This window comes from Balaenoptera musculus, chromosome 20, assembly GCF_009873245.2.
Source record: "Balaenoptera musculus isolate JJ_BM4_2016_0621 chromosome 20, mBalMus1.pri.v3, whole genome shotgun sequence".
Classification (NCBI taxonomy): Eukaryota; Metazoa; Chordata; class Mammalia; order Artiodactyla; family Balaenopteridae; genus Balaenoptera; species Balaenoptera musculus.
The window spans coordinates 15,106,202-15,134,106 of record NC_045804.1 but is presented as its reverse complement, the minus strand read 5'-3'; the positions used below and the strand labels follow the sequence as shown (position 1 = coordinate 15,134,106).

At 45.6% G+C, this 27,905-nt stretch overlaps 1 protein-coding gene across 1 annotated transcript; it reads left to right on the top strand.

The window, feature by feature from the left end:
• Positions 1–258: 258 nt before the first annotated feature.
• Positions 259–21,939, top strand: DCAF7 (DDB1 and CUL4 associated factor 7). Its single transcript, XM_036835673.1, has 8 exons — positions 259–279; positions 435–616; positions 13,770–13,928; positions 14,646–14,757; positions 15,151–15,269; positions 17,975–18,184; positions 19,146–19,263; positions 21,477–21,939. The coding sequence occupies exons 2-8, from the start codon at positions 479–481 to the stop codon at positions 21,647–21,649; spliced, it is 1,029 nt and encodes a 342-aa protein (XP_036691568.1). The 5' UTR covers positions 259–279; positions 435–478; the 3' UTR covers positions 21,650–21,939.
• Positions 21,940–27,905: the final 5,966 nt, after the last annotated feature.

Sequence of the window (27,905 nt, the reverse complement as noted above, 5' to 3'; positions counted from 1 at the left end):
TCTGACTGACATCTTTGTCAGCCAATGACCTTTGGGGCTGTGAAAGAGCCTGCCCCCTGGAGTTGGGCGGGGCGAGTAATTGGAATGACAAACATTTCCACCAATAGCAAGGAGGTTTCAGAAGCCCAGGCTACAACAGCCAATGAGAAGAAGGAACCGTTCGAAAGGACGTGTCAGGCAGCCAACGGCAGGCGCCGCTGCTAGGGTCGCGTAGCTTCCGTTCCGAGTGGGCGGGGCGGTGTCTCAAGCGGAAGGTGGTTGTCGTCCGGGCCGAAGCAGGTTTGAAACTGGGGGTTGGGCCCGGCCCTTGTTGTCTGTCGCTGCGGGCCCTCTTCCGGGCTAGGCCGTCCCTGCCCGCCCCCGCCCCGCCTCCCTTCGGACCCCTGGGTTCCAGGCCAGGCTCCCTGACTGATTCGCGCCCCCGCCCTCCGCAGCCCGCTGCCGTCCCGATCCGCACTGCGGCCCCGCCGCCGCCACCATGTCCCTGCACGGCAAACGGAAGGAGATCTACAAGTATGAAGCGCCCTGGACCGTCTACGCCATGAACTGGAGCGTGCGGCCCGACAAGCGCTTTCGCCTGGCGCTGGGCAGCTTCGTGGAGGAGTACAACAACAAGGTGGGCCGGGCAGGGCCTCGGAACCCGGCTGGTGGGGAGCGGGCCCCGGGGGCGCCCTTTCCGGGCCGGAACCCAGACCCCAGGATTCTCCCGCGGACTTGCCCTAGCGCCACGGAGCGGTTCCTCTGTGTCTGGCCTTGTGCAGACAGTTTCGCTCTCGTTATCGCATTTAATCCTTGCAGCATTCCTGGGTAGTCAAGAGTGTAGTTACCCTTATTTTACTGATGGGAAAACTGAGGCACCGTGTTGTGACTTGTCCGAGTCACACAGCTATTTCGTGACGGAAACAGGTCTCAAACCCAGGTTTACACCCCAAAGCTATGCCATTTATCACTCCTGTCCCCTCCGCTCCTGCCGCATTGCTTCAATTAGGGGGCGGAAGAAGGATGAGGGAATGATGGCTGTAAAATGCTGGCGCCTCGGTGGTCGCTCCTGGCCACGCTAGATCTCTGTTAGGACTGTTTACTGCGCAGGCTTCCCAGCCCCCTACACCCACCCCCAGGTACTCTTCCTGGATTCCCCCAGCCCTTTGCCGGGATTGCCATTGCTATTGCTGCCTCATATTCGTCCTCTTCAAAGAGACCTCTTTTTGGAAATCTTGGCCAATGGCTGTAATCCGCCATTGTTTTCCGAACAGAGAAGGATGATACTTGCCGTATTTTTTTCTTGGCATCTTTCGTGCTAATACAGATATGTAATCTTGAGTAGTAAGTCTTTCTGGACATCCACAATTTGAGAATCCTTCATAGAAGCACGGGTAGTAGGAGGAAGCTTTAAGCTGGAAGTGCAGCATAAATTTATTTCTGAAAGTTGTTGAATAAGTTAGTGGGAAGAATTTTCTTTCCTTTACTCCTTAATCTCTTCCATTTATTGTATTAGAGTAAACGTGATTGATAGTGATCAGAGCAACGGAGAGCCATGCCTAGCGGTGTTGAAAGCCTGTACACCTGCTTAACACCATGAACACCGTGACTTAGGAAGAATAAAGTGTGTGGATGGTGACAGGCATGGTGCAGGGAAGAAAGACAGGTGCTCTAGGGTTGGGTCCTGTCTGGTCCACTGACCAGCTGGGGGGCACTGCACAGGTCAGTTTTATTATTTCTGACCCACAGTTTGTTGTAGGAAAGTTCTTTTTTACACATAAAGGTCCTGTAAAAAACATTTGAACATTGTAATTTTGTTTACAGTTTTTCAGGAGCACATCTGTTTCTCTAGAGTTAGGTCTTAACTATTTTGGAATCCCCTTTGAGAAAGTGATGAAAACGATGGACTTTCATTACCCAGACGTCACACATACACAATTTACAAACAAATCTCGGGGAGTATGCACTGATCTTGGAGTCCACCCATTGCCCACAGAAAGCAGAGAGTCCTGACAAGACATAGCTTTATTTTCTTTTCTCTGGTGCCTCTTTCTTCTTTATGGCCCATAGTGGATGGCAGAGCTGGGAATGGAATTCAAGGCCCTGATGTGTAAACTGAACTAGTAAAATTGAGAACATTAGAACTGTTGTTTAAGGATACATGTTTAAAAGGGGAAAAAAAAGTAAAATATATCTTTCAAAGGGCTTAAATCTTTTCACACAGATAGATTTTTTTTTCCTTGCAAGTTCTTCCAGGGTCGATTTGGGTAAGCAGTAGTAGTCGCATTTATAAGAGAGGAGAAACTGAGCCACAGTTAGGCTGCTGGTGGAATCAGTGGAGTAACTGGTGTCAAACCTCTGTTGCAGGGACTCTACCCCCAAGTTTGCCCTTTCATTTAGTAACCATATGGAGCTCCTTCTTTGTGCCAGGCACACAGGCAGTGTGGTCTGATGATCCCAGTAGTAATAGATTAAGCAGTTACCTCTGTCTTAGTTCACTTGCATGATGTAGGCAGTGCTGTGTCTTGCCTACTGTTTTTGTGCCCCCACCTATCTAGGTCAGAGTTCTTAACGTGTGTGTGTGTGTGTGTGTGTGTGTGTGTGTGTCATGGACACCTTTGGCAGTTTGAAGCCAGTAGATCTCTGTTCATAATTCTGTTTTCAAATGCATAAAATACATAGGATTACAAAGGAAACCAATCATATTGAGCTATAGTTATTAAAGACATTTTTTAAAAAGTGGTAATCTGTACTTTTAAATTAACTCATTAAATTACATCATCCATTATAATCATTAATCTTGAAGTAGGGATGAGGGTAAACAGCATTTCAAGATGTTCACTGTGATGTGATATGAAAAAAATCAGTGATTTTGATTGGTAACAAATCACAGATCCTGATGCCGTGGTGAGTAGCTGCCCCCATTTGTAATGGAAGGAAATGATACATTTTAGCTAGAGTTTGTGAAAATGTAAATGTGATTTTCCAACTCAAGTTCATGACCTCAAGGTAAGAAACCCTGCTGTAGAGGATCTGTGCCTAGGGGCTGGCGGGCAGTAAATCTCACTTGAACACAGTGATTATCAGGCTCAGTTTCTGAGAAACCTGGACATGGAGGTGCCAGACTTCATATTTTAGAGGAATTTTTAAATTATTGGTTGAAATTCTCAGACCTTTGGTTCCTGTTTGCTGTCAATAGTAATTGCCAGTAGAGGACAAAATAAATTGACACAGCAAATTAACATTGATGAAAAAGCCTAGAAACGGTCATCTTTTTTTACTGTGAGACATTAAGAAAACATGATTATAATTTAAGAAAAATTTTGTGTTCATGTCATCACGTTTTCCTGTAGTAAAATTATTTGTAGTTCGGTGGAATTAAATCTCTTAGCATTTCAAGAACAACTTGACTTCCAGGTGTTCCATCATCTGAATAAATTCGGGAATTGTAGTGGAGTAAACTAGATTCTATCAACTACACCTGGAATAAAGAGTCCTACTATTGGTAATTGTGTTTGATGTTCTTTTTTTGTGGTCTCTGCTGGGGGATAGAGCAGCACTCGTGTTGGAGAATGGTTTTCTAAATTTTAGCTTGTGTCTAAGAATCCTTTGAGGGACTTATACATTCTCAGGCTTCACTAGTTAACAGACAGCCAGGTGATTCAGACACAGGTGGTCCAGGTGGCGCTGTAAGACCATTACCCTGGAGTTACCTTGGCATCTCCTGACCAGAGACAGGAATCCTTCTTTTTGCGTCTGCGTGTGCCTAAACATTGATTCCATCCCATGAAAAAAGCTCAATTACCAGATAGCCTCTTTGAGGTAGTCTGGGTTGAGATCTCAGCCCTGCCACTTCCCAGTTTTGTGTGGCCTTAGGCAAGTTAAACTCTGTGCCTCAGTTTCCTCATCTGTAAAATGGGAGTAATAAGAAAGATTAAATGAGTTAATAATGTAATGGAGTTAGGAACTCTGCCTGGCACATAGTAAGCAATTTAGAAATGTTAGCTATTATTACTTAAACATCATCACTACTCTATCTGTAATTGAAATATAATCAAGGAGAATTATATGGGTGTTAGGTAAATTTGACTTCTGTATTTTCCAGAGAAAAATCAGGACCTTAGGTCAGAAAGGTACCTCAAAAGGTCATTATGTTCATTCCTTTGCCTTTTAAAGACCCAGGGGAAAAAATTCTCTTGGTTCCTTTCAACCAAACCCATTTTGTGGTGTAGAAGCTTCTTGTTGTTGGACTCCAAGTACTGTAATATGCTAGTTTAAGCCCATTTTCTCTTGTTCTACCTGGCTTAGACACAGTAACTCTGATATAAGAACTCTGGTATTTCTCCTGAGTTTTGACAATATCTGTCATCTTTAGACAAGTGGTATTTCCCTTGTTTTATGGGGAAAGATGGGTAGCAGTTCCTGGGCTTCTATTCTTAGCTGCATGTTTCAGGGTTGGTTTCGAATAGAATTGACAGCGTGATTGGGATTTATCTTGCCCTAATATTTAACTACCTGACCATTTGTGCTTTAAGATTTGGCATCTAGAAGACATTTTTTGAGGTTCTGAGGAGAGAAACCATAGGTATACCTGATGCTTTTTGAAGAATACTGGTAGTGAATCTGAGTAAGACTACCTTGTACTTGAAATGCACATGGGATGAATGCTTGCCTTGTCAGCCTGTGTTGATTCCTATGAGATCTTTAATGCAGAATTACTTTATCTATTTGGCACATAATGATTTTGACCCTGGCATATAAGTTTTCATTTCTCAGTATTTCTGTCAGCCTTTCAGGATTCTCATTCATTTGTTCATTAATTCAACAAATATTTATTTGTTGTGTTTTAGGCACAGCGATAATACTTGGTAACCTTCTGTATCCTTTCTTAGCAGATTTGAGATTGGTAGCAATAAAGAGAAAGTGTTTTAGTACACATAAGTGTTTTTGATAGATATTTAAAATTTTGCAGTGCTCCATCAGTCCTTGCCAAGACTGTCAGCAGGGGAATTTAAAGTATAAAACTCTTCTGGTTTTAACTTCCTCCTTTCTTTTTTCTAGACAGTGAGGGGACTAATTCTTCCATGAGACCACTGAATAAAACTTCTGCTGCTATATTGTTTTTTGCCCTAACCTGGTTCACACAGACTTGCTGGAGATGCTGTGATTTGAACAAGGAGTGAGTCTGTGTTCTGTAGGTCGTCTGGCCTGCCTGGGGCTGTGATGCCAGAGCTGATTGATTAGCCTCTGAGCCAGGAGCCGAAGGGGTGCGGTGCCAGAGTGCATCTCAAAGTTTGACAAGGCAGGACCTCTCTGCAGATGCTGATCAACGATAATCAGTCAGGAACAGGCTTGAAAGGAGGACAAATGGAAAAGACCAAGAAAAGCTGGTTTATTCTGTCAGAAGTTTGCCTTAGCTGATTTTGGTTATATTAACAATTGTGGGGAAATGTTCCACTGTCAAGAGTGGTATTACTGGTTTAGATAACTTGGGGGTTTTTTTTATTAATTACATATATGTACACACATATTCACATGCATTCACCTTCATGTTCTGGTACTAGCACTGCACGTAGTTAAAGAGGGATACACAGTTCCCTCCTTCAAGGAGCATAGTAACAAGATAAACACAGCAGCTTTTAAATTTTTAAAAAATGTAAGGTATGAGTAATGTGAATAGTAATTTATGTTGTTCATGAAAGTAATTGAAAGTGAAGCTGTGGTCATGCCTCCAAGGAATAAATATTTTATGTTTTATATCTGCTCCTTAGGAGATATCTGACATAGTAATATCCACAGTTTAAAAATAAGTCAAAATGATCCTGTTTCACAGTCTTTTCTTTTTAGGGGGCATTTGTTTCATATGTTGGGGTAAAGCATTGTGAAGCAATAGTTGCAGAAAGGCAGTGGAGGTGGGAGATAGAAGAAGTTTAGCAGGAGGACAGGGAAGACTATGGAGGAAAGAAAAGGCAGAGGGGTAACCTAAGTGTTGACAAGATGATTGAAGTCATACTTTTTCCTTACGCTCCCACAATAAGTGAGGAAGGACGGCAGTATAATGAAGATCAGATGGGTATAGGAAGATGCTGAGAAAGGATGTCTGTGGCTGCAGGTTCAAACTGAGAAGAGCACAGTTCTCCAGGATAGGATTTTGATGGGCAAAATCAACAGTCCTTTGTTTGGGACAGTGAGAAGAGGGTGCGCAGCTGGCAGCAGGAGCTTCTCTAGACCCCACTCGACACCTTGGATGAGAGGGAAGCTAAGTTGTACAAGGAGACACAGAGACATGCCATCATCTCTAGAAGCACTAGATGAGGCAGGTTGGAAGAGATTGAATTGTGAACAGCTTGACAGCTCCTCATCTCTGTTGGCTGAGAAGATGCAGAAGCCTCATGTGTTTATGCTAACTTGGAACATGGCCCTGACCTCTCTCCCATGGGAACTTCCTTCAGATCATCTAGAAAGAACTTGCCTCATTCAGGAACCAGCATAGTAGCAATAGAGAGATACTATAAGAAAGGAGGGGGGAAAAATGGGAAACAAATGGAAGGTAAAGTGTCTACACTAGAAAAATGTTTTCACCTTAGTTGAAAATTAATGGCCAGTCCTGCCACCATGAATTCAAAGAACTTAAGAAAATAAAGAACTCCAGGCAGAGATACAGGAGATCAGGTAAAATAAGGCATAGTGACAAGAGAAAATGGGACCACCAGCAGGTACAGCCCAGCAAAAGAGTGGAAGAGAAAACAAAAATTATCACAGACCTAAAAGCCACATTAGAAAGAGAATTAAAATGAATACAGACTGCTGAAAACAGTGAAAGATAGGGAAGACAGATTGAGAAAATGAAGTGGAAATGAACAATTAGAAAGACTATAATAGATGCAGAAAATAAAGAATGTCTAACTTAGGTATAATTGGTGTCTCTGAAGAAGACCAAAGAAATGAAACACAAAAACTCAAATATGTCGTTAAAGAAGACTTTATAGAATAAAGGTTTGAAGTAATGAGTTCAAACTGTATCTCAAGAGAAATGGACACAAAACAATTGGCACTGAAAACTTCCCTAGGAAAGTGTCTACATTTTAAGGGTGAAGAAAGAACCTTTGGACATCCAGGCAAAATGATCACATCCTCTTGAAGAGGGGAAGGAGAAGTCAGGCTAGCCACAGTTGATGATAGAAGGCATGGAGCAATGTCTACAAATCTGCAACTATTACAGATTGTGCTACTATGAATACCTGAAAATATACTTGAGTATATAAGATTTATATGGGGAATAGAATGCACTTTTTAAAAAGATAATTTATAAAAATTGACCATGTATTAAGAAAAAAAATTTTCTTAAGGGAAATCAGCTGATTGGTAAAAATAATACATATCAAAACTTATGGGAAGATGAGGAAGCTGAGGCCCAGATGTGCTAAGTAACTCCCCAAAGTGACATAGAAGGTAAATGTGAGGCCAGAACTGGAATACTATTTGTCTCCAGAGTCTTAAAAATAAATGTATACTGATGTCCAAAAAAATAAAAGGGAAAAAATGTTTTGAAAACAGGGGAACACTTGCCTACCAGATCAGAGTAAACATACTGGAATTGGTATAGTTACAGCCAATACCACATATAGTTGGTGCAATCACACAGAACGTTCCAAAGCAGATCTAAGTATATATAGAAATGTAGTTAGTGATAAGATAGAACTTTAACTCACTGGGGAAAAAAATAAATTGTATGGCAGAAAAATTGAGAGCCCCCTAATTCACGTCATATATGAAAATCAATTCCAGATCAAATAAAGAACAGGCCCACAAACATAGTAAAAGAAAATTGACTATGAAATTTGTACTGGGGCAGTGGAGGGTGCGCAGAGAAGGTGATCTTTAAGCCAGTCATTAAATCCAGAGTCAACTAAGGAAAAGATTGACAGGCTATAGTGCAGTTGACCCTTGAACAGTACAGGTTTAAACTGCACAGGTCCACTTATAAGTGGATATTTTTCAATTAAGTACTACACAGGGTCCATGGTTGGTTGAATCCAAAGATGCAGAGAACTCAGATACTAAATTATACGTGCAGTAAACCCCCACCTTGTGCAAGGGTCAGCTGTACATACAAATAAAACATTTCTATGTGAAAAGATATCCTGTGGACAAAAAAGACAGATGATAGGACAAGGAAAAATATTTTCAAAACGTGACAGCCAGTAGGAGCTAATCTACTTAGTGTGATAGAAAAATGAACAAAGAGTATAAGTAGCCAGTTTTTAGAAGAGAAAATGCAAGTGATCAATAAACAGGAAAGGGCTTCCCTGGTGGCGCAGTGGTTGAGAATCTGCCTGCTAATGCAGGGGACACGGGTTCGAGCCCTGGTCTGGGAAGATCCCACATGCCACGGAGCAGCTGGGCCCGTGAGCCACAACTACTGAGCCTGCGCGTCTGGAGCCTGTGCCCCGCAACGGGAGGGGCCGTGATAGTGAAAGGCCCGCGCACCGCGATGAAGAGCGGTCCCCGCACCGCGATGAAGAGTGGCCCCCGCTTGCCACAACTAGAGAAAGCCCTCGCACGAACCGAAGACCCAACACAGCCAAAAATAATAAATAAATAAATAAATAAAGTAGCTATAAAGTTAAAATAAATAAATAAATAAATAAATAAACAGGAAAGATACTCAACCTCAGGTAGTTAAGGGAAATGAGAGTTGACCCTGTGATGTTACTTTTCCCTTTCAAATTTATAAAAATTAAGTTACTGCTTCTAGTGTTGCTGATAGTATGGGGAAGTGATAACCTTTGTGATCCTGGGCAAGATACTTAACATCTCTTTTACTCCATCTCTTAGGAGGGTGGGAAGAATAATAGTACCTACCTCATGGAGATGTTGAGAGGATTAAATGAGGTATTGCATGTAAAGCAGTAAGTGTAATGCTTATACTTGGTCCATTATAAGCACTCATATTAAAAATTATTATTCAGAAGTAAAAATAATAAATATGCTCACCTTCAGTAGTAAAATGCCGTTTTTCATCTCTCAGATTAACAAAAATGTTAAAGATTATTTTCAGTGTTTTCAGAGGTATGGGGAAATTGGCACTCATATACTATTAATGAAAGTGTAAATGGAAGCAGCCTTTTCAAAGGCTGCTGGACGGAATCTGTGACTTTTTTTTTTTTTAGCTTAAAACAACACACATTTATTATCTCATAGTTCCTGTGGTATTAACATCTAAAATGTGATGCAGCAGTTACACTTCTAGCAATCTGACCGATAAAAGCCTTTACACATATATGTACAGAGTATTGTTTATAATAGCAAAACAATGGGCTATAACCACAGTAACTATGAATAGTTAAATTATGGTGTGCTTACCACAATCTGCTGTGGAAGAATGAGGTAGAGCCATTCGTATGGACGTGAGATCTTCCAAGATGTTGTTAAAAGCAAGTTACAGAATACATTTTATGGTCCAAACCTGTCTGGGTTTTTTTTTTGTTGTTTTGTTTGGAAAAACCATTTGGAAAGTAGTTCATATCAAACTGGTTTGAGAGTCACTAAGTAGAATTGAGGGTGAAGTTAATGGGAGACTTTACCACTTCATTCTGTATTATGTGAATATTCAAGAGAACTTACATGCTCTTTCATTAAATTTTTAACGTCTGCGTATATGAACAACAGTTGAACAACAGTGAAAACAAAGTATTGTTCCTTTCAGTACTTGGTTGGCAATTTGGAGCAGAAGAGCTAAAGGGAGTTAGGCCAAGGATGAAACACGAGTCTGTGCAAACACATGAATTCTTTGGGAAGATCAGGAAAGATCCCAGCCATTTCCTGGCTTCTTCCCTAGGTTAGGTACTGTTGTGCAGAGGTTGTCAAACCTTGCTGAATCAGATCACCAGGGAGGGTCTTAAGAATATAGACTCCTGGGCCCCACTTGACACTTGTTGAATCAGAATCTTGGGCTAGCGGTGGGGAGCCCAGGAATGTGTAAAGCACTCTTGGTAAATCTGGTTGCCAGATTTGAAAACCATTGCTGTTGGCAGTACAAGCAGGAGTGAGATACAGGCCCTGTTTTTAAGGCATTTACTAAGAGAAATAGCATAAGACAGTCATGCAAGTGCTTTCATGAGGCAGTGTGGGATTAGTCACCAAATGGATGGAATAGATAAGTACTGAGAGACCACTGTGCTAGGAAGACTGCAGATGGTTTATGAAGGAGGTGAGGTGTAAGAATATTAAAAGCTCATACACTGAGGAAGGCATCATACTGAACAGTTCACAAACAAAAGGTGTTACATACAACTCTGTGAGGTGTAGGTACTGTGAATATCCTCACTTTACAGATTGGAAACAGGTTTAGCAAAGTTAAGTAACACGTCCAAGGTCCTACAACCAGCAAGTGGTAAGTAAGGAGGCCTGGGAGGCTGATGCCACTGTTCTTTATTAATACTGGGCAGGATTTGGATCGACGGAAGGAGGTATGAGGATTTATAAGTGAGGGCAGCGTAAGGAGAGGGATGGGCAGCAATGCCTAGATGAATGCAAGTGGAAGATAAGGTAGGCTAGGGAGAGCCTTGAATGCCTGCTTAAGCGCATCCTAAGTGGCACGTGCTCGCGGGAGCTGATATTTTGAGGTTTGCAGAGAAGCCTCCAATGGCTGGAAAGCAACTTTTAGCAGTAGCAGCATTTTCCCCTTCTAGTTTAGCCTTACCTGCATGGTTAGAAAGAGGGATTTTGTGCTTGCTGCCACATCCCCAGCACTTAGAACAGGGCTTGGCACCTAATAGCCACTCGGTAAATATTTGAATAAATAGATGAGTGCAATATCTGGCTCAGAATCTATATGAGAGGTTTATGCTTTATTCTGCCCAGTGAGCCACAAAATTTACCTTCTCATCTATTTTCTCCTCCCTCCCCCACCAAGCCTGATGCCAATTTTCCCTGTTCCATCTAGAATCTTCCTTTATGTTTTGTTTTCTGCCAAGGTCAGAATGTCAACTTTTTAATTCCATAAGAACTGTTCATTCTGTCAGAATCCCTCTTGTGGCCATCTCAGGTTATCCCTTGCCATTCTCACTACCGGTCACCACAGGCCCTTAACCTTTCCCACCTGTTCCCCTGTGGGTCTCCAGGCTGAGCTCCCCGCCTCCAGCCTCTTCCTGGATCCAGTCAGTCCTGCCGGGCATTTCCAGGCCCCATACTCATGCCTCCAGGGCCTCATAGTCCTACCGCTGCCTCTCAGACGCCTTCACGGGGGAAAGCCCACCTCTGTCCTCAGTTTGCTGTCAGGGCTCTCGAGCCTGCCCTAGGCACGTTTCCCCAGCCTCCTCTGCGGGGCTCTCCCAGATGGTTCCTCTTGCTGCCCGCCAAGTGGCTCATCTAGTTAGTAACTCAGCCCCACCTGCTGGGGATGCCTTCCGTTTCTGCGCCTCCTAAGAACCTTTCCATACACCTTTTTAAATTTTATTTGTTTATTTATTTTTATTTGGCTGTGCCAGGTCTTAGTTGCAGCATGCAGGATCTTCGTTGCCGTGTGCGGGATCTTTCAGTTGTGGCATGCAGGCTCTTAGTTGCGGCATGTAGGATCTAGTTCCCTGACCAGGGATCGAACCCAGGCCCCCTGCATTGGGAGCACGGCATCTTAACCACTGGACCACCAGGGAAGTCCCTCCATACACCTTTGAAGACTGCTCAGATCCCAGCTCCTTTTCCTCACTTGTCTACTTTGAATTATTGCTCTTTCCTCTAAGCTGTTTGTTTATATCTGTGTTATAAATAAGCAACTAATCGTGTATTACCTTGTGACATCACTTTAATTGCTGTCTTAGGGCAGTGTTGTGTTTTAGGGCAGTGGGTTTTTTTTCTCCTTTTATGTTTTCATACATTATCTCCCTCAGTCTGTAGGTGCTCCATAAAAATGAATATTTAGGTTTAGTCATCATATGGATTTTTAAGTCAGATATGGATGGAAAGATCTACATAGAAAAATTCTTAGGAATCTACAAAAAAGCTACTAAAACTAATAACAAAGTTACAGGATCCAAGATTAATAGGCAAAAACGTGTTTTTATATAGTAGCAATAAACAATTGGAAATAGAATTTTAAAAACCATTCCACTTATAATAGCATAAAAATACTTAGGAATAAAGTTAGTAAAAGAAAAGGAGGACTTGTACATTGGAAACGTCAAGATACTGCTGAGAGAAATTAAAGGAAACCTAAATAAGTGGAGAAATAGGTTCTGTTTGTGAGTTAGAAGACCCAATACCGTTAAGACAGTAGTTTTTCCAGACTGATTTATAGATTCAACACAATCCCAATCAGAATCTCAACAGGTTTTTTATAGAATTTGACAAGCTGGTTCTAAAATTTACACAGAAAAGCAAACATATAGAGTAGGTTTCAAAACCATCTTGAAAAAGAACTGCAAAGTTGGAGAACTGACACTGTCTGATTTCAGGACTTCACTAGGAAGCTGCTGTAGCAGCAGGTGTGGTCCTGATCTATGGACAGGCATATGCATCAATGGGACAGAGTAGAGTCCAGAAATAGATGCACAAATACATGGTCAATTGATTCTCAACAAGGAGAAAGGAAGAAGAAAATATAGGAGAAAATATTTGTGGGCTGGAGTTGGACAAAAATTTCTTAGCTAGGACACAACAAGCATGAGCTGTTAAAGAAAAGAAATAGTAAACTGACCTCAAAATTTTAGATTTCTGTTCTTCAATAAACACTGAAAGAAAATGACAGAACAACCATGGACTGTGAGAAGATACTTGCAAAACACATAACCAGGGACTTGTATCCAGACCATGTAAAGAACTCCCCAAACTCAATAAATAAAACAACCCAGTAAAAAATGAAGTGAAACTGTTCTATAAGATACTGTAACGGTGGATACATGTCATTATACATTTGTCAAAACCTATAGGTTGTACAACACAAAGAGTGAACTTTAATGTATTAGAGAACTCTCTCTACTTTCTGCCCAGTTTTTCTGTGACTCTTAACAAAGTTTTTTTCTAAATTAATTAATTTTATTTATTTTTGGCTGTTTGGTCTTCGTTGCTGTGTGCGAGCTTTCTCTAGTTGCGGGGAGCAGGGGCTACTCTTCGTTGTGGTGTGCGGGCTTCTCATTGTGGTGGCTTCTCTTGTTGCGGAGCACGGGCTTTAGGCGCATGGGCTTCAGTAGTTGCAGCACGCGGGCTCTAGAGCGCAGGCTCAATAGTTGTGGTGCACCGGCTTAGTTGCTCTGCAGCATGTGGAATCTTCCCAGACCAGGGATCGAACCCGTGTCCCCTGCATTGGCAGGTGGATTCCCAACCACTGCGCCACCAGGGAAGCCCCTACGATTGCCTTTTTTAGGTGAGACATTCCTTTGTTGGATGTCACTAAATGTCCACAGCACTTCTAGTCGTGGGGTCACTAAAACCACGGCTGCACGTTGTCAAGTGCCTCGGCTTGTGGGGGAAGGTAACCAGCTGGGCAGATAACGCAGCTCTAGGGTGTTGGATCAAGAGGGCAGGAGTTGGAGTCAGAAAACCTGTATTCAGATTTTGTCTCTGCCTCTGACTAGCTCTGCAGTCTTCAGTGTAACTCAGCCCCTCCGAGGCTGGGTTTCCTCGTCTGAGCAGCGGGCCCGTTGGACTAGATGCCCTCTCTCCCTCAGTTCTTGCCTCTGCAGTGAAGGGTAGTACAGCGTCAGGACGGCTGTCACTGACAGGGGTCTGGTGTATTTGGTGCTGCTCCCGAGAAGCAGATGTTTACGTGGCTGGATTCTGCTGTGTTACAGGTCCAGCTTGTTGGTTTAGACGAAGAGAGTTCCGAGTTTATTTGCCGGAACACCTTCGACCATCCGTACCCCACCACAAAGCTCATGTGGATCCCTGACACAAAAGGCGTCTATCCAGACCTGCTGGCGACGAGCGGCGACTATCTCCGCGTGTGGAGGGTAAGCGGGTGCTGGACGGGCCTCCTCAGAGTCAGCTGCTCGTAGCAGCGTGGACTCTCGGAGAACAGGCCGGGGCTGGAGGCCAGATCACTGCAGCCGGGAGAACAAGTGGGAGCGGGTCTGGACCGAGCTTGTTTGGCTCAGCAGATTTCCTAGTGAGTCCAGCCAAGATTCCTTCAAGTCCTGCTGCCGGCTGCAGTCGGCCTGGAAGCTCAAGGCTCAGTGACCGTGATGTAAGCACGAGGGCCTGCCTTCTGCAGGGGTGGGGACACCGGCGGCCTCTTATTCTATTTACAGCCAGGATATTTTTGAGTAAATGAAACAAAATCCAGGCCGCTGCTTCTAGTGCAGCGTGGGAGTGGATCCTGGAGCCTCCCCTCCCCTCTGCCGAGCCGTCACCATGGCCTCTCCTGGAGCTGGAGGTGTGGCGTCCAGCCAGGCAGGGTACAGATGCTCCGGTTTGGGCAGAGTGAGAAGACCCCTTGTCTAGAAGGATTTGGGGGTGAAAGTTTGGGGAACAAAGCAGGGCAGAGGAGAAAGCTTGGAAAGAGGTAGCATTCAAGTAGTTCCCCTGGTTTTTATTACTCTATGATAAAAATGTCCCCCATTAAGACATTTAAATGTCTTAAATTTACTAAGATATCGAATAAAAGAGGCTTTACAGATTTTTTGTGAAGATAAGACTGGCTGAGTTTTTAAAAATTATTGCTCCTTCAGGTTGGTGAAACAGAGACCAGACTGGAATGTTTGCTCAACAATAACAAGAACTCGGATTTCTGTGCTCCTCTGACCTCCTTTGACTGGAACGAGGTGGACCCTTATCTTTTAGGTAAGGGAGTGAGGGAGGGTGTATTCCGGTGTGAAGAAGCAAAGATACGTTTTCTCAGATACAACACTGGGCCAGTTTTTAACCAGGGCCCTGAGGTCCGTGCAACATCCTGAAATGGGGCCGAGTGGGGAAGAGGCTAAATATGGAATGTGGTTATTAATTCCTTCCATGGAGTTGAGCTTCCCACGTGTGCATGTCTTGTCTCTCCAGGCAGAGTCCAAGGCCCTGGGGTGAGGATGGAGTACGTGACTCTTTTGGGCTCTCCCTCCCTGTACTCAAGAAGTGTTTGCAGTGCGTTGTCTCCTGGGCTGAACAGATGAATAGGCACAAGGAGAGAAGCTGGCGTGGGAACTTCACCCCCGTCAGCCGCTGACTTGCACTGGTTGTTTCCAGGTACCTCCAGCATTGACACGACGTGTACCATATGGGGGCTGGAGACCGGGCAGGTGTTGGGGCGAGTGAATCTTGTGTCCGGCCATGTGAAGACCCAGCTGATTGCCCATGACAAAGAGGTACTGATGCTGGTGCGCAGCTGCTTTCTGTGCCTTCGGTGTGAAGTCAGGCTGTTCTCTCCTTGTTTTGCAAATGACGTGGAAAATCATAATGCTGACGTCGTCTTGTCTAAATTGAAAATAGTAATGTGTCAGAACAGTGGAAAACAGCACTATTATAAATGAGTGTATGTTTTTTTTGGCTGGTGTAAACATTCTGTAGTCTGTTGTTTTTCTTTTTGTGCCAGAGATTGCTGGGTTTTAATAATGAGATCTCTTATAGACAAACTTGGACTTGATGTGATTAAAAAATAATCTTAGAGTAACACTTATCTTGAAGTATATTTACTTTTTTGGGAGCAGGGAGGCAAGAAGAGGGAAAATTTCCTGGCAGACAAAACGAAATCATTAATTTTTCTCTAAACTTGTTTTATGAAATTCTAGTATGTTCACTTAATGCTTATACTTTTAATACTATTTGGAATTGAATATGGTTTATTTTGATGGTGATGTTTCTCCTGTGTTTATTGGAAGAGCCAAAGGAAGCTATCTGTAATTGTGTTAACAAAGCGTTCTTCTGAGTGACTTTGTAAAATGGTCATAAATCTTTAACTGCCAGAGCCGCTGCATGCTGGTCCTCTACCAGAAAAATTACAGGACGTTTCCTGTGGGTAGTGTTTTCTTTTCTATCGTACCCTGCACAGTGAGGATTGTTAATATCTGTACCGATAAAAGGGATGCCTTGACATTAGGTGAGAAACTTGAGGTTGTCCACAGAATGGAAAGTTGGTGACCAGATTATCATTCTTAGTGAGAGGTTGTTCTTTGGCTTTCTGTGCTCCCAACGGTAAGATCTGTTACAAATCTGCTGGACTTGGCTGCCATAAGCCAAGGGGCGAAGGAAGAGTTTGTCCTGCCGAGAAGATCAGTATAAGGCGGTTCTGGGAGCCCTCTTGGCATCAAGTGGAACAGGTTGCTGCATTTTGGTTCTGTGACAGCTTAGCCTGCTGTTCTCTGTCAGGGTCCAACCCAGAAACCTAGAGCTACTTTAAATATTTAAACTGAGGGGATTTAATGAGGAGATTGCTTACACAGACGATGGTAAAGCTGAGAAGCCACACCGGAGCTGCAGTGAGGTAATGTAGACAATGGGAGCAGCGATCTCAACAGCAAACGGGCCCTGGACCAGCACCCCGGCCTCGAAGAAATGAATCTCAGGGTGGTTGTTCTGAGAGAAACATGACGCCTCCTGGCACCTTAGATTTTTCTCAGCCCACCCCTCTCTGTTGAAGTAAAGACTTGCCAGGAGGTTCTCGTTGCTACTGGCGGATTGGTGTAGAGGAGGGTAGCATATATCTGGGAGTTGTTTCCCTCCCTTGGCTTATGATGAAATACACTGGTGGAGCACAGAAGAAGAAGCAGTCAGAGCTGAGCTTTACACACTCGGCCATATTGCCTGTGGGAACCTTATTGCTTAGTGGTGCTGCCGTGGTGTCCCTGTCCCTGCGAGTTACTGGGAGCCAACCCTGGGTGCGCATATGGATAAACACACCCGAGGCCTAAGGTAGCTGGTCGGTGTTGGACAGAGCCTTGATCTGTCAGGCCTCCTGTGATGACCAGCCCAGTTCCCTGTTGAACCACTCCTAATTCCTACTACAGAAAGAGAAGTGTAATTTCTTCATAGTCAGCCAGAGGAAAAGGAAGTTATGAGGTTGAATAGAAACGGATGCTTGTTTGTCAGTGTCGCTTAGTAGGTAGAACCTCCAGAAGGCTGGAGTCACAGTACTGAGTGAGAGATTCCACTCATGTCTCCCCAGAAGTCAGCTGTTATTGTCCTTGGCCCCAGAAGATGGGTTTTGTTTGGCATTTTGTTTTCCTTTTTCAGATTCTCTCTCTCCGCTTGTCTGGCTCTGGCTTTGTCTGTCTCTCTTTGTCCCTTTCTTTCTCTGAAGCTCTCTGTTGCTCTCTGCCTCTGTTTTCTCATAGACATTAGCAGAGTGCAATGTTTGCAGCAAGTAATAAGTGCAGAAAACAATGATTCAAAACCTAAATTGATTCACTTATGAACACAAACCAACTAGGAGAAGAGATAGCGTGTCCTAGGACAAGAGAGCAGTATTAAGCCTCTTTGTAAGTATAGGAACACCTGAGCTTCCCGAGATTCAAAACTGCTGTTACCTCTTTTTCGCAAATGAGTCTCAGGTCCAGGTTTCTCAGCAGAACCGTGGCTGCTTCCACCTAGCAAATCGATGATCTTGGCCTTAATGTGCTCATGGATTTGCCTCTGATCACACACAAATGAAAGCCACGAAGGCCCAGGAAATAAATGTCTCCATCTTGTAACAGGGTGGCAGGAGACAGCCACTGGCTTTGGCTTCACTGAGCGTGTCCAAGCCTACAGAATACTTGCTCAGAGCTACTTGTGCTCTGCCGGTCAGCAGGGTATGTGCTCTTTGTTTTATCACGGGAGATGGAGGAAGAGTCCTTGGAAAGCAGGAAGTGAGAAGAAGCCCGCCAGTTTCCAGAGCAGAGTGACCTTCACTCTTTGGAAAGTCACTGATGTTAGCACTCTCAGGTCCCAGTCCTCACAGGCGCTGTTTGGCTTTGTTTACCTCCTTCTGGGTCATGAGCAAGGGTTTAGATGAACTAGGGATAGCAGATTTCCCTGTTACAGGAAAGGGCGGTGACGGACCTGAATCCGACTGACGCTTCTTATTCACCAACAGGTCTATGATATTGCATTTAGCCGGGCCGGGGGTGGCAGGGACATGTTTGCCTCTGTGGGTGCTGATGGCTCGGTGCGGATGTTTGACCTCCGTCATCTAGAACACAGCACCATCATTTACGAAGACCCACAGCATCACCCACTGCTTCGCCTCTGCTGGAACAAGCAGGACCCCAACTACCTAGCCACCATGGCCATGGACGGAATGGAGGTGAGAGCCCTGCTTGAGGCTAACATAGGCCCTGCCACTCAGCTCCGGCTCCGCTTACTTACTGTATCTAGAAAAGTGGTTCTCAACTGGTCGCCATTGTCTCCTCAGAGGATTTTTGGAACTATCTGGAGACATTTTTGGTTGTCCCACCTTCGGGGGTGGGAGAGGGAGGGGCGGTGCTCCTGGTGTCTGGTGGGCGGAGGTCAGGGTTGCTGCTGCACGGCCTGTGGCGCACAGGACCGCTCCGCACAGCGCAGAGTTACCGACCCGAAATGTCAGGAGTGCTGAAACTGAGAGAACCTGATCTAGGACAAGGACCGTGTGTTAAGCACTTTTACTACTTGGAGAGTTGGAGTCGGAGCCAAGAAAAGCAGTATCTAAAGAGTAAACCAAATCATACGTGCTTATGGTGCCGAGTAAAGACACAGGCAGATTTCCCCTCTGTAGTCTGGACAGATTCTGCCAGCTTTAGTGAACAGATGTGGAAGTGGCAACTCTGTAGCCTGTTATTTGATAAAAGCAGTAAATTGTGGGTGGAGATGATGCAGTGATTAATTTTATTTTGATGAAACCAGTACCTTGGGCTGCTTACCTTTCAACTTTTGCTTCGGGGGTTGGGGGAGAGGGCTTCCATGCTGCCCAGCTGAGCACGCACAGAATCCTTAGCACAGGCACCTAACAGGACTTGGTGGATTATTCAAATTCGTGTTACTTACTCCGACTTCTCCCCTGCAGCCTAAAGGCCCTGAGCTGCTTTTGACACAGACTAGAAACTAGCTGTGCCTTTTTTTTCTTTTTCCTCAATCCTGTAGCTACTTTGGGGACCGAGACCCTCTGTCTCTAAGAGTCTTTAAATCTACAAATGAACAAGTTAAACAATTTTTTTTTCTCTCTTGTGTAGTGCCTTGTTTTTTCTGTCACACCCTGAAGTTTCTGGGCCTCTTTCTTGTTATTTCTGCAGGTAGTGATTCTGGACGTTCGAGTTCCCTGCACGCCTGTCGCCAGGTTAAACAACCACCGAGCATGTGTCAATGGCATTGCTTGGGCCCCACATTCATCCTGCCACATCTGTACTGCAGGTAATTACTGGCAGGGGGTGATGGGGAGGGAGCGGTAAGGAGATCTTCCTCTTGTCTCCTTAGAATTGTAATCCTTACTGTATTCCAAGGATAGTTTGAGAGGTTTACACAGAGTAACTCCATTGAGAGCCTCCCTATGCTTGTGAAATTGAAGCAGTCCAGATTTCCAGATGCTACTGTACCCTCAGTGATGTCAGAGCATCTGTATAGTACTTACATCGTGTACCCGTTATAGGCTTGTGCCAACTACTGTGCGCCTCTGAAATCTAGGTCGGCACAGAGCACTCATCCAGGAACATGAAGGAGGGGGCAGTCTCTCTTGGATGTAACTGACTCTTTGGGCCTGTCGCCTGGGAGATGCCAAAAGCACGTGCCCCCTGCACTGAGCTCTGGGTGCATGGAAGGGCCTGCACAGCCTGCCCGGGTCAGTGGTGTGTGACGTGTAGTTCCCATTTCTCCAGTTGCCAGACCCAAAAGAGTACCCCTTAAAAATACGCTGGCCGTTGGTGTGCTTGTATTCTAGAAACAATACCTGCTATTAAAAATTCAACAACAACAACAACAAAAAAATTCAACAATACAGAGATGTAAAAAAAACGGAAGGTGAACGTCGTCTTCTCTCCTTCCTTTCCCGTTTCCACTTCAGCCCCACTTTGTATAGGTGACACCTCTCACAACGGTCGGTGTGTCTCCTTCCAGACCTTTTTAGGTGGATCCATGCGTACACATCCCTCCCATGTGAATACCTGTCCCTTTATTTTACAGACAGGATTCCACTCTAGCCCCATAATGGTCTGCTCCTTATTTTTCAGAGCCTTGGGTTTCCTTCTAACATACTTTTCCCCTCCTCACAAATCAGTAGCATCCTCCTTTCCTTGTTCATTATGGAGCCAGAGGAGCAATGTAGTTTGGTGGTTTTCTGCCATTTTAGCACGAATGCGAAAGGCATGAAGCTCTTCCTGTGTGGGGCCCTCGGCTCGTGCCTGTCGGTCTCATTGTGGAGCAGTTGAGGCCCAACGCCGTCCCGCGTGCCTCATGTTGTGGCCTGACTTCTTCACGGTTGCCCGCTTTTTCCCAGGAGTGTGGCTAGGGAAGGGCAGGAGGAGAAAAAAGAAAGAAAGGAGAACGGTATCAGCCCACGCAACAGAAGCCCACCTTCGGCTGCCAGCGGCTGCCTTTGCAGACCTGCTGCTGCCCTGGGCGCCGCACCCGCCCCGTGTCCTTCCAGTGGCAGGAGCTGGTGCTGAAGAGCGTGCTCAGTTGAGCGTCGAGGAAAAGGCACTTAGTGCTTTAGAGGTGCCGAGTGTTTAAAACAACTTCCCAGATCTCTTGATGCGGATAGTCCTGGGAAGGGCATCTCTCACCCGTGCCCAGGTTATGCGGCCTCTGAGGGTCTGGTTTATTCAGGAGAGAGACAGGCTTTCACGTCGGGATGGGTGATGGGACTAGGGGACACTGTGGTGTGGAAGGTCATTGCCCTTCTTTCCCTCTCTTAAATTAAGAACTTATTATTTTGATCGTAAAAGTAACATGACCACCACGTTGCACATCCCTTAGGAACTAGAGAAAAGTAAACATAACTCATAACCTTGCGGTCCTAATGGTACCACTGGTCTCATTTTGATATGTTTTTTTCCAGTCACTTTTCATGTGCTTATCTGTCTTTTTAAGGTGCTTTCCTTCTTTCTGGTATTTCCCAGGGCTCTTTTCTTGGCACATGTCCCCACAGCACTTTATCTCATTATCTGTATAACACCTCATTGATGTATAAATGTCCATAAGATGGACGGAAAAGAATCCCATTAAATAATTGAATCGTCAGAGAGGGATCTTTAATCACTCAAGTACTTTAAGTGACTGAAAATGACATGTTTGGGGATCGTTTTTATCCCATCCCTTCTTCCTTTCCTGATGCCTGCCCCAGATGAGATGAGGTGCCCATCCAAGTCCCTTCCGCCATCCTAGCTCTGCTGTGGTGAATGGGTCAGAGACAGCGGCCTTGCTTTGCGTCCGGGCTGTGCCGCTCACTGCTGCATAGCTCTGTGGTTTGGGGCATGTGCCTTAACATTTCCTTGGGGGCTTGCAGTAAAACCTCCCTCACTGGGGTTTCGGTGAGTGAATGCTTTGTAAACTGTGATCCCCGCTCAGAGGCAGGGGTGATGATCCTCACTGCCTGAGTTGTGACCTTGCCTGCTGGCTCTCTGTGTCCCTAGCGGATGACCATCAGGCTCTCATCTGGGACATCCAGCAAATGCCCCGGGCCATCGAGGACCCCATCCTGGCCTACACAGCCGAGGGAGAGATCAACAATGTGCAGTGGGCGTCGACTCAGCCCGACTGGATCGCCATCTGCTACAACAACTGCCTGGAGATACTCAGAGTGTAGTGTCGGTGGCGCCGCGCCCACGAGGCAGGGGCTTGTGTGTTTCCCGCCTCTGTCCCACCCCCAAAGTAAGAAGAAACATGTTTCCGGTGGCCAGTACGTCTTTCCTTGCTTTGCACCCACTGTTCCCGGAAGCTGCTCTAGGAGTTCCCGGCCAGCCACCCCACCGCTCTCTGGGCCGGACTCAGTGCTGTGTGGCGCCTCCTCAGCCCAGGGCTGAGTTTTAAGATTTTCTCTCTTCTCCTCATCTCCGTTGGTTCCTCAATTAAAAATTTCTGTATATTTGTTTGTCAGCCGTTGTGTTAATGAGCATTGTGGGCACCGGCTCTGTTTGTATTCATCTGTCCCAGACGTCTCCGTCTGCTGCTGCCCGGGGCAGCTATCTGTCCGTGTCCATGTGAGCACTTAGGTGGGAACAAATGCCGGTTCAAAGTTGTCTTTCTCTCTGTTATCAGTGTCTTTAACAAACTTCAACTTTGTATATTTTTTATCTATCAGGCTAATTTTTTTACGAAAAGAATTTTACTCCCTGGTCTCTTCCTTTGTTTCATAGCCCTCCCTGTTAGCACCTTCCTCTCTTCCCTCCCTGCCTGGATCTGGCCCCAGGCCCTTGACCCCATGAGCAGTTTGCCTTCTTGAATCACTGCCTGAGCGGAACATACCTGACCTGGAGTCCCAAACCGCCTCGGTGCTCGGAAGTCAGCCAGCTCTCACACCTTGCTCAGCCTGGCTCTTCTCAAGGGCATTCTGGGCTCCGAAACAGACATGTGACTCCTTCTGTTACTCCCTGAAGTACCCCTGTCCAGCCCCCCGGGACCTCCTGGGCACATGTAGTACCCCTGTCCAGCCCCCCGGGACCTCCTGGGCACATGTAGTACCCCTGTCCAGCCCCCCGGGACCTCCTGGGCACATGTAGTACCCCTGTCCAGCCCCCCGGGACCTCCTGGGCACATGTAGTACCCCTGTCCAGCCCCCCGGGACCTCCTGGGCACATGTTAGCGCTGAGCTAGCCAGGCTGATTGGGGCGCCTGACTGAGGGGAACAGTGGCAGGAAAGCTGAGCTTAGAGCATGTTTCCAGTACCTAGTTTAAGAGTCTGTTTTTCCCTCCAGATATAAGCCCCCAGCCATTCTCTTTCATGTCTTGAATGATAGGCAAGAATGAAGTATAAGCTGAACTTCAGTATCTCTGTTTGTTTAGTTTACTGTGACTGGTAGTATATTGGCCACTCTTTGGATAGAGTGCTCTGAGGTGAGAGAGCCCTGCTTGACAGGTGCACAATCTGAGCACCTAGCCTGAACAGGATCTCCTTTAGAGTGTGGGAGACTGTCAGCTCTTGCAAAGGATGGACCAATAGGTTGTGGTGATCCCAGGCCATCAATTATATAGAGAGCAAGAAAAGCTTCAGAGACCCAGGGTCAGCCAGTTCAGAACTCCACGAACCCCTGTCAGCCACCCTGACCCCAGTTTAGGTTCTGAGCAGTACAGGATTGTAGGCTGTGGGTGTCTGTTTCCGTTATATGAATGAGTTCCGTGGAGGGGGCTTGTGTGTGATTCCGGTGGTAGGTGAATCCTTGGGCAGGCAGAGTTGGGGACATGCTCAGAGTCAGGGCGGGGGGTGGCGGGGGGAGTTTGCTGCGCTCTGCCAAGTGCCGGAAGGTTTCTGAGACCCTCTGAGTTGAGCGTCCGAGAGTAGGAGAGAAGCAGACCTTGAGGCCAATGGTTTTGTCCAGTTCTCATCTGCTTTTGAGAAACAAAGCAGTTAGCTTTGTTCTTCTGGGCACTTAAACTCTCTTGGTTGAGTCTTCCTTTTCAGAAGCAGATGTATTTGTATCCCCAAAGTCATAGCTCTTTGCTTTAATACACGGGGGCTTGTCCCAAAGAAAAAGGCTCTTTTTTTCAGTCAGGGTATTTCCCCTTCTCTCTTTATGCTTTGTTCTGAGGCTCTTTGGCTGCCCGTCTGCTTGAGGTCATCATCTCTCCTGCACTTACCACCAGATTTGCACTGCATCATTCGGAGATGTAAAGCGAACAGTTCTTGGTCAGAACCCTCCTCTGCTTGTTATTGTGTTTGATGGTTCCAGGGTCCTTCCCTCAAGGGTAGCAAGTCTAAATTGAATGTCACTTGCTCTAGGAGGCCATCAGTTCCTTCCTGTGGAAAAGGGTCTGAAATGGAGGTCTAGTGGTAGAGGGGGCTGGTCCTGCTGGGGCAGGGCTTAACTACACTGAGTTCTGAGTTAAGATTCCTTTCCTGATCTGCACTTTCGTGGTCTGAGTGGTGAGAAGATTTTTCCACTCTAACTTGAAAATAATCTGGAGAAAAAAAATTAGTTAATAAGAATAGGGATATATTTGGATAAAGTTGCTATTTACTGTGGAAACCAACAACTTTGAATGTTTTTTTCCCTTGCCCTGCAGACTCCCAGCCTTGTCACCCTCCTTAGGCCCTGCAGTGTGGTCTGGTCCTCTTCCTTTCAACATCCCACCTGGGCCCAGGTGAGACTCCCCAGTCCCCCCAGGCAGACACAGACACACAGTAGCTGGCATGCTGGGATTTTGAAGTCCCGGCTCCCTCACCCTCCCTTTATGCCATGGGCCAGATGGCCTTATGGCTGAGGAGGGGATTTCTGTAGTCTCAGGATTTAGAAAGCCTCTTAGTCAGCCACGCTACAGGAAGCAGAGATCTGCTGTAGCTTCAAAAGCAAGTGTTTGTTTAATTTGTTTAGGTTCTCAGACGGCCAGCCAGCGAGAATAGGTTGGGAGGCTCTGCCTCTGCTCTCCTTGAACATGAGAAGAGCCACTGCCGGGACGGCACGGGAAAGGGTGCGGCAGCACCTCTGGGCTCTGGCTCTCCGGGCGGTGGCCCTTTGACATGCTCCCGGCCCCCTGAGCCGCAGCCGCCTTTGTTTTCCTTGTCTGCTCTGAGGGGAGGGGGGTGCTGAATAAATGAGGCCTCAGGTTCCCCATCAGAGAGCTGGTGAATGGATCCAAGTCCTTCAAGAGCTTGAGTTGTTTACACCCAGGGGAGTCAGAAGCCTCTCCTTCCAGGGAGGAACCAGGCTGAAAGATGAGGACTTGAAGAGGGAAGATATTTGATAACCAGGTGAGAATTTCTTATCAGAACCAGGATCGGCTCTCAGAGAACTGGTTAAGAAACAGAAAACATGAAGACTCCAACGAGTTTTTGATGACAGGTGTGGCTGAAATTTTAGGAGGAGATTTAGGATGTGGGAGAAAAGCAGTGGTAACAAAGGAGAAAATATTAGAGGGCAGTAAAGGTCTGAGCTGGGGAAGCATTCAGACTGTCTGTCATGTGGCCGTGGAGTGAGACCTTGCTCTCGGCCTGTGTCAGCCTTCCTGGACTGTTCATCAGGTGCCTGTGATGCGGGGTAACTGGGGACAGGGTGACAGGGGGACCCCTTCCTGCTGCAGTTCAGCCCTAGTGTCGTTTGGTGGTAGAAACTTGCAGGAGTGGGAGTCCCTCGATCATTCCAGACCATGGTTCTTCTTGGTTGTAGGTTTGTAGAGAGCAGAAGCAGAGGTTGTAAACAGTCATGCTGACTTTCCCCCCTCCCTTTTCTCTTTTCTCTTCCTCTTTACTTTCCCACTCCCTTTCCACTGTAGAACTTTGTCCCTGCTGCAACCTGGGCCTTGAATTCCTAGGCTATAAGGTGTGCAGGAGCTGCAGGGTCTACCAACCATGGGAGGCCAGCCTAGTAACTTCCCTCCACCGTCCCCAGCTCCTTTGACTGCCTGACTTGGGAGAAGGGAGACCATTAAAGTACAAGCCCCAAAGCAGCCTCTCCCCTTTCCTGTCTGTGCTCCAGGATGAGGAGGGAGGGTCATGCTTGGCACTGAAGTTGGGTTTTCCCTGGGAGGAAAGCTGAGCTGAGCAGTCACTGTGAACCCTGGGCCAGGCTCTCCAAGAATTGCCATCCCTGCACTGGCTCGGCCATCTACTCAGTGTTGCAGAGCCTCGGCCTCTTTTCCCACCGTTGTCATTGCTGCTGGTGGTCAAAGTCAAATGTGTGGCCACATGGGATGGGCCAGCTCCTCTCAGGCTACTTCCTGGATGTGATTTTTTAAGTATAGAAACATGCAGGTGCCTTCCCAAGAGGCTTGGACTGGTGTATCAAGCCAGAAACAGATCAGCTAATCAAAGTATAAACTCAGGAGGAAGGAGGATGCTGGCAGTCTGTGTAAGAGCTGGAAAACTTACAAGTACTGGCCTTTGGGAAAACCCAGTGAATAAGAACGTGTGATACCTGCTATTTAAAAGAATGTTCTCACCTTGGGTTGATTGTGGTAATACAGTGTGTTATGAAACTTGTGGAGCTAAAGCTTTGACTTGCTTGAGTCGAATATGGATCATTTGATATGGTTCCTGTGTATTTGATGACCCCTGTCAGTGACTTTCCATCCTTCCTCCCCCGAGCGTGAATTTGTAGCATGATTGTACAAATCTCTATGTAGAGAAAATGGAGACTCCTTGTTCTGTGAAGTGTTAAGCGCTAGCCAATCCATTTCTGTCCCCTTTAGCCTAGTGTGTCTGAACTTAATTTCCTGTTATATATTTAAAGTTTTCCTCTACATTATAGGTTTTGTGGCATCCCATGGTCAGGTGGAGAGGAAGCTGCCCCTTGCAGAACTGTACTGTAACCATTTTTTTAAAAAAACATTATTTTCACAGGATTGATTATACACAGGGCTTGTAAAAAATTTTTTAACACTGTGCTGTGAAACCGTGATGGTAAATCTCCATTGAAGGCTGCTTCAAAGGTACCTGAAAGTGGAGTGTTATATCTATGATTTTATTTCTTGCTTCCTGAGTATATTAAACCTAATTTTCACCCTTTCATTCTGTTTCAGCCTCCTGTATAAGAAGTACCGTATTTTCTGCCCATCATACTTTGTAATAAAACTTGAACATGTATAGATTGACTGAATTTCTTCTTGTGATGAATTCAGTTCTTCCCATTCTGCCACTGTGGTCATGTTCCAGAGACACTGGCTGGGGGATTAGACCTCCACCCCAGCCCATCACACTATCTGATGGCCTAATTCATCACCTTTAACAAAATACAGACCACCTACTCTCTGCTGGGGGCCATGACCCTCAGGTTGCTCACAGTCAACCAGAAGAGACATCTACATAAAGAAGTACCGGCAGTGTTGTGCAGCAATGGGTGTGTCCAGGTTTCCTGGTGGCCCTGAGGAGGAGGTGATCACCTGTGTCCGGGTGGGAGCCAGAGGGGGTCAGGGAAAACTTCACAAGACGAAGGATGCTTGAACGGGGTTTTTTTTGTTGTTTTTTTTAACATTTTTATTGGAGTATAATTGCTTTACAATGGTGTGTTAGTTTCTGCTGTATAACAAAGTGAATCAGCTATACACATACATATATCCCCATATCCCCTCCCTCTTGCGTCTCCCTCCCACCCTCCCTATCCCACCCCTCTAGGTGGTCACAAAGCACCGAGCTGATCTCCCTGTGCTATGCGGCTGCTTCCCACTAGCTATCTATTTTACATTTGGTAGTGTATATATGTCCATGCCACTCTCTCACTTCGTCCCAGCTTACCCTTCCCCCTCCTGTGTCCTCAAGTCCATTCTCTACGTCTGCGTCTTTATTCCTGTCCTGCCCCTAGGTTCTTCAGAACCTTTTTTTTTTTTCTTTTTTAGATTCCATATATATGTGTTAGCATACGGTATTTGCTTTTCTCTTTCTGACTTACTTCACTCTGTATGACAGACTCTAGGTCCATCCACCTCACTACAAATAACTCAATTTCGTTTCTTTTTATGGCTGAGTAATAAATATTCCATTGTATATATGTGCTACATCTTCTTTATCCATTCACCTGTTGATGGACACTTAGGTTGCTTCCATGTCCTGGCTATTGTAAATAGAGCTGCAATGAACATTGTGGTACATGACTCTTTTTGAATTATGGTTTTCTCAGGGTATATGCCCAGTAGTGGGATTGCTGGGTTGTATGGTAGTTCTATTTTTAGTTTTTTAAGGAACCTCCATACTGTTCTCCATAGTGGCTGTATCAATTTACATTCCCACCAACAGAGCAAGAGGGTTCCCTTTTCTCCACACCCTCTCCGGCATTTGTTGTTTGTACATTTTCTGATGGTGCCCATTCTAACTGGTGTGAGGCAATACCTCATTGTAGTTTTGATTTGCATTTCTCTAATGACTAGTGATGTTGAGCAGCTTTTCATGTGCTTCTTGGCCATCTGTGTGTCATCTT